Source organism: Macaca fascicularis, chromosome 11 (genome assembly GCF_037993035.2).
Source record: "Macaca fascicularis isolate 582-1 chromosome 11, T2T-MFA8v1.1".
NCBI classification, from domain to species: domain Eukaryota; kingdom Metazoa; phylum Chordata; class Mammalia; order Primates; family Cercopithecidae; genus Macaca; species Macaca fascicularis.
The window spans coordinates 2,830,642-2,851,137 of record NC_088385.1 but is presented as its reverse complement, the minus strand read 5'-3'; the positions used below and the strand labels follow the sequence as shown (position 1 = coordinate 2,851,137).

The 20,496-nt window shown below is 37.4% G+C and overlaps 2 protein-coding genes across 21 annotated transcripts in view; one reads left to right on the top strand and one right to left on the bottom strand.

Moving 5' to 3' along the window:
- DCP1B (decapping mRNA 1B) overlaps window positions 1-20,496 on the top strand; it is a 65,336-nt gene that overhangs the window by 2,554 nt on the left and 42,286 nt on the right. For 5 of the 6 annotated variants that reach the window (XR_012419870.1, XR_012419869.1, XM_005569811.5 and 2 more), the window contains exons 2-3: window positions 3,915-3,955; window positions 8,466-8,593. Coding sequence is in view for 4 of the 6 variants with exons in the window: in XM_005569811.5 (XP_005569868.3) it covers window positions 3,915-3,955; window positions 8,466-8,593 (169 nt within the window). In the remaining 2 variants the exon portion in view is untranslated. The remainder of the gene's footprint in view (window positions 1-3,914; window positions 3,956-8,465; window positions 8,594-20,496) is intronic. The other variant, XM_065523555.1, reaches the window with a different exon arrangement.
- CACNA1C (calcium voltage-gated channel subunit alpha1 C) overlaps window positions 1-20,496 on the bottom strand; it is a 742,107-nt gene that overhangs the window by 710,404 nt on the left and 11,207 nt on the right. The gene's annotated exons all lie outside the window — the stretch shown is intronic.

Genomic DNA, 20,496 nt, shown 5'->3' with positions numbered 1-20,496 from the left:
GCTGTCGCACTGAAGGGAAGAGTGTTAGGACATCTGCAGAATAGAGGCCAGGTGAGCTGAGCCTGAAAACTGCCCTACAGTGACTGAGGTTGTGTTCCGAGCTAGTGGTTTTCTAAGTTTTTGGTGTAGCCAATTAACTCACAGTTTTTTTAAAGTGAAAAATGCCAAACTAAAACCTCTGGATAATGAGACCCAGGCATTTGAGATTGTTGAAAGCTTCATAGGTGACGCCGATGCTACATGCATGATTAAGAGAGATTTGGGAGGATAAGTTGAGGCCTACGTTTTGATTATTTTAATTGAGAATAATCAAGTTAAAATAGAGATTGTGCTGAGCTATTTTGTGTCAGTGTGCAGTCCCCAAAATTTGCAAAACAGCACTATTTTATATTCCATTTTGGGTTTTTTAGTATTTTGAATTCTGAATTGCTTATTTCTTTAGCACTTGTTAGATTTTATAATAGAATATAATATTAAATTGTCAAATTGTACTTTTAAAATTTAAGCTAAAATACCCCAGGACTGGTAACTAATACTTAAAAGTCCTCCTTAAAGGATCTAAGGAACATCTAATCTTGTTTTAACTATTCTGCACATCCCTAACCCTGGACTTTGCTCAGAAAGAAAAAAAAAATCTGGTTGCCCTTGGATAACTGTGGAGGGGCCAGGAAAATGCATGAATTTGGGCAGCTATAATAGAACAGAAATGTACATTTTCAAAGTCTCTTTTATCCAGGTATCATAGAGCACCTGACGTTTTTTTCATCAAAAGATCTGAGTATTGTAAGCTGGTTATCTCTCTCTTTTTTTTTTTTTTTTTTTTGAGACGAAGTCTCGCTCTTGTCCCCCAGGCTGGAGTGCAATGGCGCAACCTAGGCTCACTGCAACCTCTGCCTCCCCGGTTCAAGCTATTCTCCTGCCTCAGCCTCCCTAGTATGCGGGATTACAGGCTCCTGCCATCACGCCCAGCTAATTTTTGTATTTTTAGTAGAGACGGGGTTTCTCCTTGTGGGCCAGGCTGGTCTCGAACTCCTGACCTCAGGTGATCCACCTGCCTCGGACTCCCAAAGTGCTGGGATTACAGGTGTAAGCCACCGTGCCCGGCCTGGTTATCTCTTTTCAATGGAGAAACTGAGACATATCATAATAAGCTAATTAGCCCAGCATGATCTGGCAAGAACCCCACTATAGGTCCCAGGTTGTGATTACTGAAACACAACTCCTTCCTATGAACAAATTCATATTCTTTGTGTGTAATGCTAAATAAAAATCTTAGTTTTGACAATTGCTTGTTTTAAGTTACAGATTAATTTTAGGAGAAGCATGCCTTTTACATTTCTGACCTTGGAATTTTAAAAACTAAAATGTGGCATTAAAGGTTTTTTTGTTTTTTTTTTTTTAATTAAGAGAATTTCTGTTACATCAAGGAAGAAAGGAAACAAGTCAGAAGCTATTTAGTTTTATGTGTGCTGATGTATATAGATATCCTGATTCGGATCTCTAAGATGAAACAGTCCAAGGTCAAATACTGGAATACCAGGAGAGTGTTTTGATCTTGTGGGGCGTGATCCTGACGGTACATAGAGGTTCTGCAAAGTCCTAGTTCTGTCGCCTGTATCTTGGCTCAGTTTCCTGACAATATAATGGGTAATACCAAATACTTAGTTTTTACAAATTTATTTTTAAATGCTTTGTGGACTTGTGAATACATGCTGACTGAATCATTTAAACTTTAGGGACAGCCAAAAATTTGTTCAGGTAGCGTTTACTGTAGTGTAGGGGCCATTTTCCTGATTAATACCTTGGTGGTTTGGGTTTAAGTAATTCTTAGTGCTTAAAGTACACTCAGGATATACATTTGTCAACAGATAGGAATTAACCACGTTTGTTTTCAAAGAAAGATAAGTAATGTTTCTGTATATATATTTTTTCATTTTGACTTGGATATTTTTCAAAGTACAGGGGCAAATGAGCCACATTTCAGAAATCAGGATATGTTGCACAGTATGTGGTAGTGATTTATACAAACTTTATAGTGGATCTAGTTTAAGGATGAAGTCCCTGACTTTCTTACCTATGCTTATATGTTAGGGAAAAAACTGGCTAAAGTTGTTTCAAAATTTATTTATTTATTTATTTATTTATAAGAGACAGGGTCTCCCTCTGTTGCCCAGGCTGGAATGCAGTGGTACAATCATAGCTCACTGTAGCCTCAAACTCCTGGGCTGAAGCCATCCTCCCTCCTCAGCCTCCTGAGTAGCTGAGACTACAGGCATGTGTCATCACACCTGGCTAATTAAAAAAATTTTTGTTTTGTAGAGACAGGGTCTCACTATGTTGCCCAGGCTGGTCTCAAACTGAACTCCTGGCCACAAGTGATCCTTCTGTCTCGGCCTCCCTGAGTGCTGGGATTACAGACATGAGCCACTGTACCTAGTCTAAATTCTTTATTTATAATTTCATATTCCATAATAATAAACATCTTGAGATTTAAAATTTTGTTACTAAGTAATGATTTTTTTATAGCCATTTACTCTTGATAATAACTTGATACGATTTGTGCCATAATGGATTTTGTTTTCAGGACTTGTAATATAATTTCATGGGCAGAGAGTATGTTGTTGAGCTGAGGCAGTGAGTGGCTCTCAGACTAGCATACATCAGAATCACCGGGACAGGTTAATGAAAACCAGATTGCTGAGCACCATCCCCAGCGTTGCTGATTCCGTAGGTTTGGGTAGGAGCCCAAACACTTGCAGTTCTAGTAAGTTCCAGGTGATGCTGATGCCGCTGATCTGGGGATAACACTTTGAGGCCCACTGAACTAAAGTGAATGAGAAATTGGCTGAAATTGCTTGAGCATGTGAAAGGATCGTGCCTTGTGTGCCTTTTAAAAATTGCTGTTTTGACATTACACTTTTTTTTTAAAAGGGTGTATTTTTCACCAAAATTATAGAGTACTTAAATTTTGAATGATTATGGTCATGAATATTAATAATAAAATATCAGGGGTTTAAATAGAATGCTGAAATTAAACCATGTAAATTGCAGAAGTACATTTTAAATTCTGAATTACAATAGGCTTGGTTACTGGTTAATCAAACACCTGGATAGTTACATGTATGTTTTTTAGTATGCATTATATGGATGAATATTATCATAATGGCCCGGCTTCCTGCCTTTGGAGAAATGGAAAAGAAATGTCAAATGAACTAGTTGAAGCATCATTTTAACTTTACCACCTCTCCCAGATTTTCTCAGGCAAATTTCTTGAGTCCTAACTTGGTAGTACTTGTGTAACTTTACTTCAGGGATCTCGGGGCAGACCTTGACTGTAAATAGACTACACTAAGTAGGTGACTGATTCATCTGAGAACTCTGTGGCCATCATTGCCCTCTCTATCTAGCAGCTAAAGTAGAGTTATTGACAGATCATCTGCCCTCCTAAGTGACTGGATATGGCAAGAGAAAATGAACCAGGAAAACAAAATGAAGAATAGTGAAATGCAGACACCAGTGATGTCTGCAGCTTGCTCCACACCCAGTGTGGTGGCTGGAGAAAAAGGCAGCGCTCTTCTTTCTAATTAAATCCACATAGCACACTTACTTTCTCGTCGTTTCAGCTAGAGGTATGTTGCTCTCCCTGTATTTGGTAAAGAGAGATAATGATGGTTTATTTTGTAAATGACAGAAGAAAGCCTGCTTCCTGCTGCCTAGTCTGCAGAGGCACACTGATGGCCCAGAGCTTGCTTTCTCCTTTTCCTGAGAATCACTCCTCATGTTGGGTGTATTTGGCCCATTGCAGTTTCACCTGCTTGAAGTTGGATATAATTCCTGTTCCATGAGAAGTTGTTTTATACGTTTGTGAATGAGGAGAACATACATGTCTTGTGTGTTTTGTTTTTATTGTTTAGGAGAAAACTGATGTGGAAGGAACCTTATTTGTTTATACAAGGTAAGAGTGTTTCACTTTTATAAAGAAACTAACAATCTTTGAGATAATATTTTAGCTCAATTGTGTCACTCTTCAAGTGCATGCAGTTTTATTTCAAAAAGAAGTAAAAGAATTAAATCTCAGTTTTGAAGTTATTAGTTGACATGAAGAAGGGAATAAATACTGAATAATGTCACCGGGTATGTTGTGATGAATACTAATTTCAGAATATAATTTAAACTTCAATATAGATGAACTTAAATCATTGACTGAGCACTGTTTAAAATAGATTAAATATTATTTGATTCAAATGAATGGCACAAAGTTCTTGAATATAATGCATTGGCCAGGAGCTAGAAGAACACTATGAGATATACTAGATTGTTCAGTTAATATTTGGAAAAGGGTTTCATTGATCATTTTTATTTATTTATTTTTTTGAGATGGAGTCTCGCTCAGTTGCCAAGGCTGGAGTGCAGTGGCACGATCACAACTCTCAGCTCACTGCAACCTCTGCCTCCTGAGTTCAAGTGATTCTCCAGCCTCAGCCTCTTGAGTAGCTGGGATTACAGGCGCACGCCACTATGCCTGGCTAATTTTTTTTGTATTTTTAGTAGAGACAGAGGTTTCACCATGTTGGTCAGGCTGGTCTCAAACTCCTGACCTTGTGATCCACCCGCCTCAGCCTCCCAAAGTGCTGGGATTACAGGCGTGAGCCACCGCGCCCGGCCGTTGATCATTTTTCTCCCACCACCGACTCTTTAAAAAAGCGTGATCCAGAATTGAAGATGTCTTTCAGCCCTCCATTGTCTAGTTAACAGAATATGTTTCCGGATAGATTGAATAAGCTCGTGTTTTTAGTCATTTCTTGTTATATTATTCATATCAAATTACAAGTGCATATAGAGACATACATTATGTATATTGGCTCAACAAACTTTTCATTCACATAAACATTCACATAAAATGTCATAGCGAAAGGTCATCACCTTCATTGGGGGTACAAAGATGAAATTGAAAGGCCTAATATAAACCTTTCTGGGGTATCAGTTTCACTGGGGAGACAGGAAACACACACACCCAAGTGTATTTTCTTTCTACATATATCCATGTTTATGGTAAGCCACAGTACAGGATAGAGTACCCCAAGTGCCAGTGGATAGATTCTGAGCAATGAATGGACTGCTGTGATTGTGGAAGGCTTTATAGCAAGCTTGTCCAACCCGTGGCCCGCTGGACAAATGTGGCCCGGGATGGCTTTGAATGTAGCCTGACAGAAATTTGTAAACTTTTTTAAAACATTAGAGGATTTTTTTTTAAGCTCATCAGCTATTGTTAGTGTATTTTATGTGTGGCCCAAGACAATTCTTCCCCTTCCAGGATGTCCCAGGAAGGCCAAAACATTAGATACCCCTGCTTTATAGAGTGATGGGTCTTGAATTGGGCCTCAGGAATATGGTAGAACTTAGCTTGCATAGAGGAGAGGGAAGGCAGTCTCAGCAGGAAGAATGGCAAGAGCAGAGGCATAGAACTTGGTGTGTAAAAGGGCCAGTGAGGGAGATGTGGTGCAGAGGGCTTATACTGGTTTGTGGTAGTTAGCAAGTGTAAAGAGATCTGCTGACTTGGAATGGCAGACTCTGGATTTTGAGATATATTTTCTTAGCAGTAGGAAGTTATTGAAGGCTTACGAACAGGAGCGTAATAGAGAAAATGTGTGGGGAAAGTCAGTTTGTTAACTTCATGGGGATGCACTGGTTCTGGAAGAAATTGGAGTCAGGACAGTGAGAAGATTATTGCAGTGGAGTAGATATGAAATGATGAGAGTTGGGATTAGAATAATAGAAATTGAAATGGAAAGGGCATTGCAATGGTGAAATTTTTAAAATGACAATATTTTGAACATGGAAGATTGAGAATGACAGAAGCATTGGTGGAATAGAAAGACAGGAGGTCAAGAATATGGTTTGAGGATCAGCCCTCATTTTACTTTGAAGTAATGATCTGGACTGGTAGCAGGACATTCGGGTGGAGGTGTCCAGCCCCTCAGAGTAAGGGCAGGGCTGGAGATGGTTTGGAGTTGTCTGAAGTAATTTGGTAGTTGAAGCCATGAAAGAAAGCTGTTCCCTGAAGGAGTGAGTGTAAAGTGGAACCGATGAGGGTTTATGGTTAGGTTTGAGGGCCAGAAGGATACAGAGGAGTCAGCTAGAAAGATAAAAGCAGGACTAGAACAGCACAGAGAGGCCCACTGGGGGCAAAGTGTGGGCCTGATGGAGGTTTGTGTGCTGGGCAGGAGGGGGCTCAGCTGCAGGTGAGGAAGGTCTGTTCCAGTGGAGGCAACAATGGGAGGGGGAAGGAAGGAATGGGAGGCAAGGCCAGCACACTCGGTGACAAGGAGGTGAGGTTCTTTACAGTCTCAGAAAAGCAGTGGAGTACCCAAGAACCATTGGCGTATTCGTCTACATTATGCTCCCGAACATCCAGAGCGCCAGAGCATGCCCCCAAGCAGGTTTAGTCAATAGAGTATGAGCGCTCTTGAGGATTCTGAAGTTTACAACAAAAGCCATAGGGTTGAACTGTACTACGTGCCGTGCGCACAGGGTCCATTCTCACTCATTTCTCATAACAGGTATTATTACTCTTTGGAGAAGTGACAGAAAAAATGTATTCGTATGTATTAATGATTGATTTTGGGAATTTTTAGTAGGGTTTTTTTTTTAAATCATACAAGTATTTTCTTTTGTACATCCAAACCAAATATAGGTTTGTATTTTCAAGGATTTCTTACTGTACTCCAAGTTTCTAATGGAACTCTCAATTAAACAAAACATTAAATTGAGAAAATAATCCTTTGCTTTTTTTTAGTCTCTTCTCCAAATCTAACTCCTCAAGAATAGGATGCCTTCCTTATCCCCTGCAAAACAAAAACCTCCCAGATCCTAGTATGTTGAGGCCTTTCTTCAGTAGAGAATTACAAAAAGCATGTAAAACTCATGGTGGTTGGGGGGCGGGAGGCGTGTTACAGGGAATGGAGCTGGCAGTGATGTATTTTGACTTCTCTTATGGAAGTTGCTTTAGAGCAGCTGGCACATGTATCCCCTGGGCCTATTTTCTAAATTATGAGATGGTATAGTAGCCGTGCTATTAAAGAGGTGAGATCCAGTTGTGATAATGAAATACGTGAAGAATCAAATTCTGATTCTTGTATGAAAACACTTAATCCCATTTAAAAAATCATTTATTTCCTCCCATGCCTTCCTTTCTGTAATAGAGAGTTCATAGAGACACCCACTGGTGATTTCTGAACTTGACACGTCCAGAAGACCCCCCAGCAGAGCTCTTTGGGAGTACATTTTCATTCTTCCTCTGAGTTTAAGTTGAAGTGATGATCATGATTATTTCTGGTATTGATTGTATGCTTACCACCACTTTACCCCTTTGTAAAATAAGCTAGGCAAGGATTGCCTCCCATCAGTTTTAAAATTGGAGGTTTCAGGAGAAAATCCTGGCAGTGGTTGTGTAGCTGTGTTCCTTGATCAGTATCAAATAGAGGCAAAATAAAACTAAGACATAAACAACTTGTCTTCCTGTTGCTCATAACATTTCTGTGGGTTTGTTAATAACAGCCCTAGCACCCTCATTTAAAGTAAATAAATGAATTCTGCTTGCTTCAGCTTCAGTGTGTAAATATGTGGTGTTTCATTTGTCACTGGAAGTTGAACAGTTGAATTACTATATGGCTGTCACCCAAGGGTAGACGAATGCACATGTAGTTGTTAGAGTTTATACTCAGTATGATTTGGATTCTTTTCTGCCTGGCAGAGTAGGCATTCAAGGTTTATTGAGTGAAATGAAAATAAAACGTCACTAAATGTCACATTTTTATAGAGAAAAACTTCTATAGTGGTTTATCTGTGAAGCTGTTTGCTTTGCATTGAAGAAAACAAAGTATCTGCCCTTTGCACTGTTATGTAAACTTCTAGTTCAGGCTGTGTCCTCACAAACTCATTGTTGAGAGTTGATTCATATGGCTAAGAGATTTTGCAGCCTTCAGTTTCAGACTAACACTTAACATTTTCTATGAAAATTGTCTTCATATAATTGTGATGTACACTCTAATATTAACTACCAAGATTGTTTAAAAATATCTTTAATTAATTTAACTTTTAAAAAGTATTCTTTAAAAGTCACTAATATTTTAAAAAGTAGTTACTCTGCCTTAAAGGAATTTACAACGTAGGTAAAGAAATAAACAAACAACAACTGTATACACACATACACACACACACACACACACCCCACAAATGAAGTGTGACTCAATTTTACCGAATGAGTCATCATGACAGTGCTGCTGCATTACATGGGAATTAGTCCATAATGATGCCAGTGGTGGAGAAGTATGTGTACAGGCTGCTTGTGTAAAGCTGCATATACAAACAAAAGTTGAGAGACACATCAGAATGTACTATACTGAAAATATAGCATGCTAAGCAATTTGTCTATTGATCTCCCGCTGACCCCTTGTGATTTTTAGGTCTGCTTCTCCAAAGCACGGATTCACCATTATGAATAGGCTGAGCATGGAAAATAGGACAGAACCTATTACTAAAGACTTGGATTTCCAACTCCAGGACCCTTTCCTTCTCTACAGAAATGCCAGATGTGAGTCTTTCTTACTACATTGGGTAGTTTTACATCTGAAGTTTGGCCAAGTGTTTAAAATTGTACAGCGTATGCTATTGTGTTTGCATTTGGTATCAGTGGCTATGGGGGGTGGTCAGCATTTTAACAAATGCTAATGTTTAGGAAATGCATGCCTAACTGATGGAATAGATGCTTCCTCAGAAGAGTTTAAGTGAATATAAATATGATGATATAAACCTTTAAACTCTGTCTTTTGAAGCTTTATGGATTTGTAGTGTGAACCCATTGCTGATCTTAAGCCTGAGCAGGGCTGGGTGAGGCAAGTTGTTAGTGAGGAGACTCCAGAGAGACACATAGGTGGCGCCCTGAACGAAGAAGTGACGAGTCTGCTATGGCACTTTTTCTTGATGTATCACTTTTGGCCCAGTGGGCTGACAAAGTGTTTGAGGGCCTGTGTTGTAGGAGTGCCATCTTCTGAATACAAGTAAATAAAAAATCAAAGTCCAAAAAGTTTCTTTCCGTCATTAAGAATTTAATAACCCTTTGTAATGTGGAAGTCATAGTAGGTAACTAAATAGTCCTTGTCAGATTTGAAATGAAGTAGCCATCACCTTTCTAATACTACAGTTTACTCTCATATCGTTTTCTGACCACTTGTGTTGCACTGCTGGTCAGCCCAGAGGAAGATTGCTGAAAATATGCCAGTTGCAGGGACATCTCCACCCACAGAAAACAAGAACATAATATATAAATATGTGTGTGTGCACATGTGTGCACACACATGCACCTTACGCTTTGTGGACAGCTTTCATAAAGACCTTGCAGTGAAGAAATGTTTGCTTTATATTTTTCATCCTACTCTTTGAACTCAAGATACAAGAATTTGCCTACCATATACTATTCAGTATAATTTTAATAGTGAGTATAATGTAAATAATATTTGACATTTTAACCCCAACGCATCATTAAGATGCATTAAAATGATGCTATATATAATTGTCATAATAGGTGGTCATCCTGTTATTTAGAGAATAAATTTTTATGAGAGGAAAAAAATAAAGCTATTGAAACTATAATATGACTTACTAATGGCAGGTCCTGTGAAATGAAGTTTTGCAATATAGAAAAATATTGTGTTTTCTCCTCATGTTTCTTTGCCAAAAGGTACACTTTATCAATTGTAGTTGATTACTAAAAGATTTGGATTTCCAACTCCAAGACCCTTTCCTTCTCTACAGAAATGCCAGTTTGAATTGTTTATAGTTTGAATTGTTTTGTGTGCTTATAGTTATGTCAGGTTTTTTTAAGATTATTAGATTTTATGTCAAATTAATATATAATTTAAGTCCTAATAAAATAACTACAAAGTTACCTATAATCATCATTTTTGGTTGCTTTTATTTTGGATAAATACATGGTCTGGTCAGTTATAGGTAATATTTTAAATTCTTATTATATATCACGTATTAACTACTATATCAAAAATATAAAAATGCAAACTCTCTTTAATGCATCAATTTAAAAAATAACCTCCTTAAGTCCCACAGGGTTTATCTGATAGGAAATACTATTTAGATCTAATAAACATACACTTTGGTTCTAAGCATATGCAGACCACTATGATAGTCACTAGCTGCTATGGCTGTTTAGCACCTGCAATGTGGCTAGTCTGAACCGAGCTGTACTGTGAGTGTCAAATAGGCACCAATTTTCAGACAGTACCAAAAAAAAAGTTAAAAACCTCTATTATTAATTATTTTATATTAACACATTGAAACGACAATATCTTGGATAAATTGGGCAAAATAAAATATATTATTAAAATTAATTTCACCTGCTTCTTTGAATTTTTTAATTTAAAATAATAGATGTGGCTCACGTTCGTGGTTCACCTCATATTTCTATTGAACGGCACTGTTCTATTTTAATTTGTTTTTCATATTTTCATTTATGTTTCCATATTTTATAATGATTTTCATTTATTTTACCGTATTTAATAATCACAATTTTGTAGAGTAGACATTTTCACTGCCATTTTGCAGATGAGAAAACTGAGACTCAGTGAGGTGGCAGACTGTGTAAAAACCCAGATTCTGATTTCACTTCCATTGCTTTTTCCACACCACTACCTGTACTGCTCTACTATTAAACATGGATGCAAATTTGGGATGCATATTAAAATGTTGCTAATGAATTTCCATACAAAAGAAGTAGAATCAGTTGAACAACAAAGAGTGAAAGGGAATGGATCTATTTACTTTTCTGAATTCATTTTGCCTTTTTTTTTTTCTCCTTTACATCTGATACTGATTGCCTTTGCAGCCAGAGTCATTTGGTTTTATGTTGTTTGCAAAAGCCTTTTCAATCCCACTCATCAAAGGTACACAGAAGGGTTTACCACAGGTGTTGTCAGAGTCTCAGATACCTCTTAAACATTTTAATACAATTCAAATATGTTATATAATAATTATGTATGGTTTACATATTCTTTGGTGGCACGTAGATTGGTCGGCCTTTCTTTGGGCAAGGAACTCAGCTTCACTCAGGATTTTTTTTTAAGACTGTTTTCTCAAGATATTCTGTATAGTCAAGAATCTCTCTGTATGGTCTTGGCATTTCACATTGGCTTATGTATATCATAGGCGATATTTGGGCATTTCAAGTAGACAAAGGTAGAATTGATAGAGGTTTTTGGTGAGGTTTTTTAGATTCATTAGGAGAGAAAAAAAAAACCCTTTCTTGAACTGGATGAATGTAGAAGAGCAAAATAAAGAAATGAAAATCCCAAACTCCCTTCATTTAATCAGTTAAAAAAAGATGCTTGATAAATAAAGTAACTTCATTCAAACACAAAATAGATTACTTTATTACAGAAAAGGGTTTATACATTGTTTAAAGGGTTTAAACATTGTTAAAATGGGGTTTGACCTGTATGGACTTTAAAAGTAAATAAGATAGCTGTTAAAGTTAGGGCAAACATTTCATTCATTCATTTATTCAGCAAACATTTACTGGGCATTTACTGTCTGCCAAACACTATGTTCAGGCTTTATATGGGTTATCCCGTAACTTTTTCTTGGAAATACTATTACTCCTGTTTTATAAATGAGAATACTGAGGTTAAAGGGATTGAGCAATACACTGTGGTCCATGATTATTTTGAGATGGCAACACTATTTAAACCAAGAAACCTTAACTTCAAGACCCAAGGCCCAAGCAGTGAAGTATTAGCAGTAAATAATGCATCTGAGCAAAGTTTATCATTTACAAACACATAGTTATTTTAGAGTACACTCCAAGGTTTAAAAAGCAAGTTTTTTTAGCCTTGAGATTCAAGCATATATCAGTTATTAGAAAGATTCGTTTTTACCAAATTAAAAACTAATTTAACAAAAAGTTGAATTATACCACTTCTTTTGTAATGTTCCCCTATAGTAATCATTTACTGTATTTTTCATTTCGCAACTAAATAAGATACTAGCATAGGGAAATATCATTTCCCAAATATAATACTTAGGTTATAGACAGCAATGACAGGGGGATTCCTTTCTTTTCTTGCTTTTTCAGTTGAGACGGGGTCTTGCTCTCTTTGTCCAGGCTGGAGTGCAGTGGCACAATCTTGGCTTATTGCAGCCTCCAACTCCCAAGTTCAAGCAATTCTCCCGCCTCAGCCTCTGAGGAGCTGGGATTATAGGCGTGCGGCACCACGCCTGCTAGTTTTTAGTAGAGACAGGGTTTCACCATGTTGGCCAGGCTGGTCTCAAACTCCTGACCTCAAGTGATTGCCCACCTTGGCCTCCCGAAGGGCTAGGATTATAGGTGTGAGCCACCATGCCTGGCCCCTTTCCTTTCCCTTTCTCTTTTCTTTCCTCTTTCCTCTGTTCTGTTTTGTTCTTTAGAGACAAGTTCTTGCTCTGTCACCCAGGCTGGAGTACAGTCGCATGGTCATAGCCTCATTGCAACCTTGAACTCCTGGGCTAAACCACCACACCCGGATAATTTAAAACAACTTTTTTAGAGACAGGATCTTGCTGTGTTGCCCAGGCTGGTTTCAGATTCCTGGCTTGAAGTGATCTTCCCACCTCAGCCTCCTGAGTAGTTGGCATTACAGGCAGGAGCCACCATGCCCAGCTGACAGGGAGATTTCAGAGCTAGGCCAACAAGTTGAATATATTATTATCAACAGTTATAGGATTGTAGTGAAATTCTTTTTAGATGCTGGATTTTATTGCAAATGTAAACCTGAAGTTTAGATCAAATCAGAAAAGACAAACTTAAGATATTTAGGACCAAAACTATTTTAGAAAACTCCTCCTAAGTCTTAAAGTGAATTTACCATTTTGGGTAGTTTTGTATTAAAAAAGAAATGACAGTTTAAATCCTTGATTAACATTTATAGGATCTGGGAAAAACTGCTATAAATAATGGAAATAGTACCCTGAATGAAAAGGAAAATTACAGATAGCCCTCATCTTCTAAACAGGCATCTTCCAAAAAGTTACCTTTTAAAGTGATTGGCTGATAGGCTTTTGGGTAAACCATGGCAGAGTGAGCATACTCCTGGTTTTCCTGAAGTTCTCTTGAAATGACAGTGAAAAAATAAAAAAGACATAAACCCAAAGAGTGGAGGATCCATTTTACGAAAGAGATGGAATAAACAAGAAGTAGGAAGCCATGCCGTGATAGCTTCATTGTACACAAATACGAGCTCTGCCTCCTCACAGAGGGTTGTTGATCTTTGCTCTGTTGGTTCTACCATGCATTGACCCACCCTGCAGAAGGATAATACGTACTCACCTTGTTGTACTCAAGCATGGCTATACTAATTGCTTTGGCCAGTGAAATGTGGCTGAAAATATGTATCACTTCTAAGCAAATATTTTAAGAACTAGCTCAAGATTTACTGCCTTTTTTCCTTCTGCCATGATGACCAGCAATATTCCGGGCAGAGGCTGCTTTGTCAGCCTAGGTTCTGAAATGAAGATAACATGGCACGGAGGTAAAAGTGACCCATGATGGACATGTAGCTTGTAAGAAATAAACCTTTGTCATTGTAAGCTAGGCCATTGAGATTTTGGTGTCATTTGTTACTGTAGCATAACTTGGCCTATTGTGACTGATATACAAACCATCCAGGAAGAAGGGAATCTCCTAGAGCAAAGGTGAAGAGTCCCATAATGACCCCTGTGCAACTGGAGGGGATTTAAATTAAAGTCAAAGGGTGAATTGCTTCAGGAATGGTATCCAAGAAAAAATTCACAACTGATAGTTTGAATCTATTGGGACATTTACAGTTACTTTTTAAGAGTTTGGTGCTGATATAAGTAGCATTGAAAACTAAGGGGTAGGGAGACAAAAGAAACACTTTAATTCCTGGGAAAACAAAATATTGAACAAAAAAGGAAATCATAGTATACCATGTAGCTCTGCAAATCATAATACATGGTTAAAGAGACTGAATATGAAAGCCTTATATTGGAAGGATGGGGTTGTATGTGGTGTATTTGTGTGTAAATTTGTGTGTGAATTGGTGTGTATTGTAAGAAAACTGAATCCTCTTCAGTCAATTTTTAAGAATCAAGAAATGGTACGTACATGATATATGGGAAAGGGATTTAAATACCATAAGAAAAATTAGATGAGAAATGGAGAGCAGAAAGAACTGTCATAGATATAATTTAAGTTGCTTTTAGGGAGCAGTAATCAAGAATGGAGTGACTAGAGAAGGATTCTATTTGCTATAAACTTCATAGTATTAGTTAACTTTTAAAATTATGTACATGTATTATTTTCATGAAAATAATAATTAAAATATAATTGGATATCAGAATATATTCTCTCATAAAAAACGTAATTTTAGTTGTGGTTAGCTTTCCAAGTCAACTCACAAAAGCCTTTTTAGCCCAGTATGCACCTATTTAAGAGTAGTATACTAGCATTATAATGTCGTACATATGAAATATAGCACTAGCATATGTAGGATTATTTCTGTAGGAAAATCCATTCAAGAATAAAACTGTGTAGACGCCAAGAATATAATTTCCTTAGCAGCAGGGCAGAGTACTTCTTATTCCCATTTGTATTGACAAATCATTTGTAAAGCTAGGAGTTCCTGTACGTTTTTTTTTTAAGCATGTGTGGTAATAGTAAACCTTTTGAAGTCTTCGTAGCCATGTTTCTTAATTCTGGAGTGGTTCTGTAGCTTCTCTCCTTCTTTCCATCCCCACTTCTATTCCAGTTCAGGCTTTCATTATGTGTTACTTGGGATGTTTCATAACCCTCCATAGCAAAAAGGGACTGAACTTCTGGCATCATCCAAAATAGAGTAAGTTCACTACAATACATCTCTCCCACTGTTTACAACTAAAAGTTCTGGGCAGATTACAAAAACAACTAACTGGGGCCTCTGAAAGTAAATGACAACAGACACACTGAGGAGAGCAATCAGAACTTGAAGAAAAACTGCTATGGTGGTGAGTTCCCGGCTTTATTCTTTCCTCTTTTATCAACTGGATTTGACACAAGAATGTGCCAAGTCACAGAACTCTAGGAAAAAAATAACAAAACCTGAGAGAAACTCCTCTTTCTAAAAACTTCCCCCTTTTCTTTCCCTACCTCCCCTTTTCTCTTATATCCCTACCCTGAAGCCAGTTGCAGAGAAAGCTGAACTGCCACTGTGGTGGTCATGGTGGTGGCCCAGGCACCCAAAATCCCAAGAAAGAGCCTGTCTCTGCCCCTGTGGTCTGAAGAGTGTGAGGAAAATCCCATTATGTATTTTATTTTGGTTTTCTTTTGCTGCACAGATTGCCTGACAGTGTGAGAGTCTAAAACCCTGAGACAAACCCTGACTTTGTAGCCGGAAGACGGGGGAAAAAGGCCCTGACAGCTGGCGAGTGGGAGTGACTCTAGAGGAGGGAGCTGGATAAGGAGATCTCCTAATTCTGTCTAGGAACTGATGCAAACCCTGGGTCCACCTGTGAGCTACATACATGTAACAGAACCCAGGAAATAACAACAGCTTTGAGAATTAGCTTACAATATAAACCATTATTCCAAATTTCTGACTAGTATATGTATAGGGCAGACATAAACACTTTTGAAAATGGAACTGAGGGCTGGGTGCGGTGGCTCACGCCTATAATCCCAGCACTTTGGGAGGCCGAGGCGGGCAGATCACCAGGTCAGGAGATCGAGACCATCCTGGCTAACACAGTGAAACCCCGTCTCTACTAAAAATACAAAAAAAAAAAAAATTAGCTGGGTGTGGTGGCGGGCGCCTGTAGTCCCAGCTACTCAGGAAGCTGAGGCAGGAGAATGGCGTGAACTCAGGAGGCGGCTTGCAGTGAGCAGAGATCGCGCCACCGCACTGCAACCTGGGCGGCAGAGCGAGACTCGTCTCAAAAAAAAAAAAAGAAAAGAAAATGGAACTGACATGGAAGCGTCATCCACAGACAGCAAGACAGAGCTTCTTACCTAAACCTAACTGAATTGAGTGCTTTCTCAAATATACAAAATGAACATTCTCCAGAGGGTTTCAAGAGGACTCTGAGTCTTACAAAAGAATAAAAATGTCCAGGGTGCAATCCAAAATTACTAGCCAGGAAAATATGCCAAACTCTCAAAGAAAAAATCAGTAGCCACCCTGAGATGATCTGGATGTTAGAATCATAAGATAGTGACATTAAGATAGTTATTACTATGCTCTGTGAGGTAAAACTGGATACTCTTGAAATGAATGGAAAGATAGAAATTCTTGGCATAAAAAATAGGTATAAAAAATAACCACATGGAAAATTTGGAACTGAATAATATACTATTTCTTGGATGGTCTTAATAGCAAAATGTGGATGACAGTGGAAAGAAGAGTTGGTGAACTCATCGATAGGTCAATAGAAATTTCCAAACCTGAAGAATATAGAGCCAGATGTTTGTAAAAGATGAACAGGGCCTTCAGAGATCTGTGGGGCAATATCAGAAGGTCTAATTCGTGTCATTGAAATCTAATGAAGAGGAGAGACTTATAAATATTTGAAAAAATAATATCCAAAACCTTTCCCAATCCAGTGAAGGAAACAAATGTACGTAGATTCAAGGAACTCAGTGAATCCCCAAACAGAATAAACCCAAAGAAAACCATGCCCATGACATGACATTTAGTCATAATCAAACTGCTGAAAAACAAAGATTTTTTTTTTTTTTTTTTTAAATCTTGAAACCAGAGAAAATCATTGTGTTACATCTAGGACAATAATGTTTTGAATGACTACAGATTTCTTATCAGAAATTATGTAGGCCAGAAGACAGTGGAGCAACATTTTCAAATTTGGAAATAAAAGAGCTATTAACCTAGAATTCCATTTCCAGCAAAAATATCTCTCAGGAATGAAGGTGAAATAAAGACATACTCAGATAAAGGAAACATAAAAAGAAGTAGTTTTTTTTTTTTTTTGCCAGAAGACCTGTTGTAGAATAAATGTTAAAAGAAATTATTCAGGCTGGAAGGAATAATATCAAAAGGAAAGCTGGAATTGCAGGATGAAGTAAGGACAACAGAAATAGTAAATATATTGGTAATTACAAGAGATTTATTTTTTCCCCTTTCAAATTATTTAAAATACATATGACTGTTGAAAGCAAAAGTTACAACGTCGTCAGGAGGAGGTTCAGTGTATACGGATGTGAAACGTGACAACTATAACATAAAAAGAGAGGACAAATGGACACTTATAGAGCCTTTACATTCTATTTGAAGTGGTAAAAGAAAAACTCTAAGTAGACTGTGTAAAGTTAGATATGTATATTGTAATTCTTAGAGCAACCACTAAAAAGAAATATAGAGATACAACCAAGAGATCAAATAGAATACTAAAAAATTCAGATAACCCAAAAGAAGACAAGAAAGAGGGTAATAGGAGAGCAAAAAATATGACAAACATTAAACAAAAAACAAAATGGCAGACCTACCCAAGTTCAACCATATCAGTAGTTACGTTACATGTAAATGGACTAACATAGTGATTAAAAGACAGAGATTGCCAGATTGGATTAAAAAAGCATGGCCTAACTATATGCTTTCTACACAAAACCCGTTTTAAATGTAATGATATAAATAGGTTAAAGGTAAAAGGATGAAGAAAGATATACCATGCAAATACTCATGAAAAGAAAACTGGGGTGTCTAGATTATTAACAGACAAAGTAGATGTCAGAACAATGAAAATTACCAGGGATAAAAAATGACATTACATAATGATACAGGAATAAAGTCATCCAGAAGGCATAATAATTATTAATGTGTATGCACCTAATTACAGAGCTTCAAAGTGTGTGAAGCAAAAAGTGACAGAACTGAAGGAGAAGTTTTTGTTTTTTTTTTTAAATTCTGCAATTACACTTGGAGAATTTAGTGCTCCACTTTCTACCGTCAATAGAGCAAGAGGATAGAAAACAGGAAGCATATGGAAGACTTGAACAACACTATCAATTAAACACAGCTGTCATTTATATGACATGCTATCGAACGACAGCAGAATGCACGTTCTTCTCAAGTGCACATGAAATATTCCCTAAGATAAACCTCCTCGCAGGTCATAAAGCAAACCTTAAACATTTTTAAAGAATTGAAATCATACAAAGTATATTCTTGGGACCACAATAGAATTAAATTAGACATCAACAACAGAAAGGTATCTGGAATATCCCCAAGTATTTGGAAATTAAACAGCACACTTCTGAAAAACTCGTGTCAAAGAAGAAAGAAAATTAGAGAACATTTGAACTGAATAACAATGAAAATTACAATATTTCAGATGCAAGCAAAGTTGGACTTAGAGGGAAATTTATACCATCAAGTACTTGTATTGGAAAAGAAGAAAGTTCTTAAATCGGTAATTCAAACGTTCACTTAAAGAAAACAGGAGAAGAGTATATTAAATCCAAAGCAAACAGAAGGAAAGAAATAAAAAGAGGAGAAATCAATGAGATAAAAAACAGAAAAACTATTTAGAGAAAATTAGTGAAACCAAAACCTGATTATCTTTGAAAAGAATCAGTAAAACTGATAAACACCTGGCCAGACTAATGAAGAAGAAAAAAAGACACAAATTAGCAGTATCAGAAATGAAAGAGAGGCTATCCACAGACATTAAAAGGATAATAAAGGAGTACTATAATTCGGCAACTTAGATGAAATGGACTAATTCATTGAGAAATACAAATCATCAGAATTCACTCAAGAAAAATAGGTAACCTGAATAGTCCCATATTAAGGAAATCAAATTTGTAATTAAAAATCTAACAAAACTCCAAGTTCAGATAGTTTAACTGGTGAATTCAACCAGGTATTCAAGGGAGGAATAATACCAATTCTACACAATCTCTTTCAGAAAGTAGAAGAGGTAATATTTTCCAGCTCGTTTTATCAGGGCAGCATTATCCTGATACCAAAACAGGGCAAAGGCATTACAAGAAAAGAAAATTATCAGTCAATGTCTCTTGTGAACATAGATATAAAAATCCTCAGCAAAATACTAACAAAATAATGTTTATAGTAGCATTATTCACAATAGCCAAATGATGGGGAAAACCCAAATATCCATCAGTGAATGAATGGGTAAACAAAATATTATATACACATACAGTGGAATATTGTTCCACTTTAAAAGAGAATAAAATTATGATATGTACTGCAACATGAATGAACCTTGAAGACATTATGCTAAGTTAAACCAGACACGAAAGAACAAATACTGTATGATTCCACTTCTGTGAGGTACATAGAGTTGTCAAATTCATACAGACAGAAAGTAAAATAGTGGTTTTCAGGGGCTTCAGGGAATGGAGAGTGGGGAGTTATCTGTTAATGGGTACAGAGTTTTAGTTTGGGATGATGAAAAAGTTCTGGAGATGGATAGTGGTGATGGTTGCACAATATTGTGGATGTGTTGAATGCCACTGAACTGCGTATTTTAAACTGTAAATGTAATGTTTTTAATATTTTAACAATAGAAAAAGGAAAAAATACTAGCAAATTGAATCCAGCAATTCATAAAAAGGATATGTCATTAGCCTTATATTTCACTTCTGGCTTATCCCCTCCATCCAAAACCACAGTTGGATTCATCTTCCTAAAGCACAAGCCTAATTAAGTTGCTTTCCTTCTCAAAATCTTAAATGCCTACCAAGTAAAACTCTTCACCCAACATTTAAAGCTTGCTGTAGTCAGGTCAGTTTCCCTTTCAGGTCAAGTCTGCTACTACTCTTGCACGCTTGCCTAATGCTCCAAGTAAACAACCACGTACACACTTTCCCAGAATACTCTTACCTGCATGCTTTTAAATATTTTTTTTTCTCCTTGAATTCTCTCCCTCATTCTGACCAATCTCTACCAGATAAATTCTACTCATATTTCAAAACCCAGCTGGAACTTTACCTCCCTGGATGTTTTTGTGATTCCCCCGTATAGCTGTGATGTCTCACTGCAGCGTATACGTCTTTTATGTTGTATTTATGTTTGCTTTGCTCATTTGTTATTGAGCACTTGTCTGTTGATACTGATTCTGTGTTGGGTTTTGGAAGTAATGAATAAGATATATCCCTTCCAGCCAGGCGCGGTGGCTCACGCCTATAATCCCAGCACTTTGGGAGGCCGAGGTGGGTAGATCACGAGATCAGGAGATCGAGACCATCCTGGCTAACACGGTGAAACCCCATCTCTACTAAAAATACAAAAAAATTAGCTGGGCGTGGTGGCACGCGCCTGTAGTCCCAGCTACTCGGGAGGCTGAGGTGGGAGAATGGCATGAACTCAAGAGGCAGAGCTTGGAGTGAGCCGAGATCGCCCCACTGCACTCCAGCCTGGGCGACAGAGCAAGACTCTGTCTCAAAAAAAAAAAAAAAAAGATATCTCCCTTCCTCCTTAC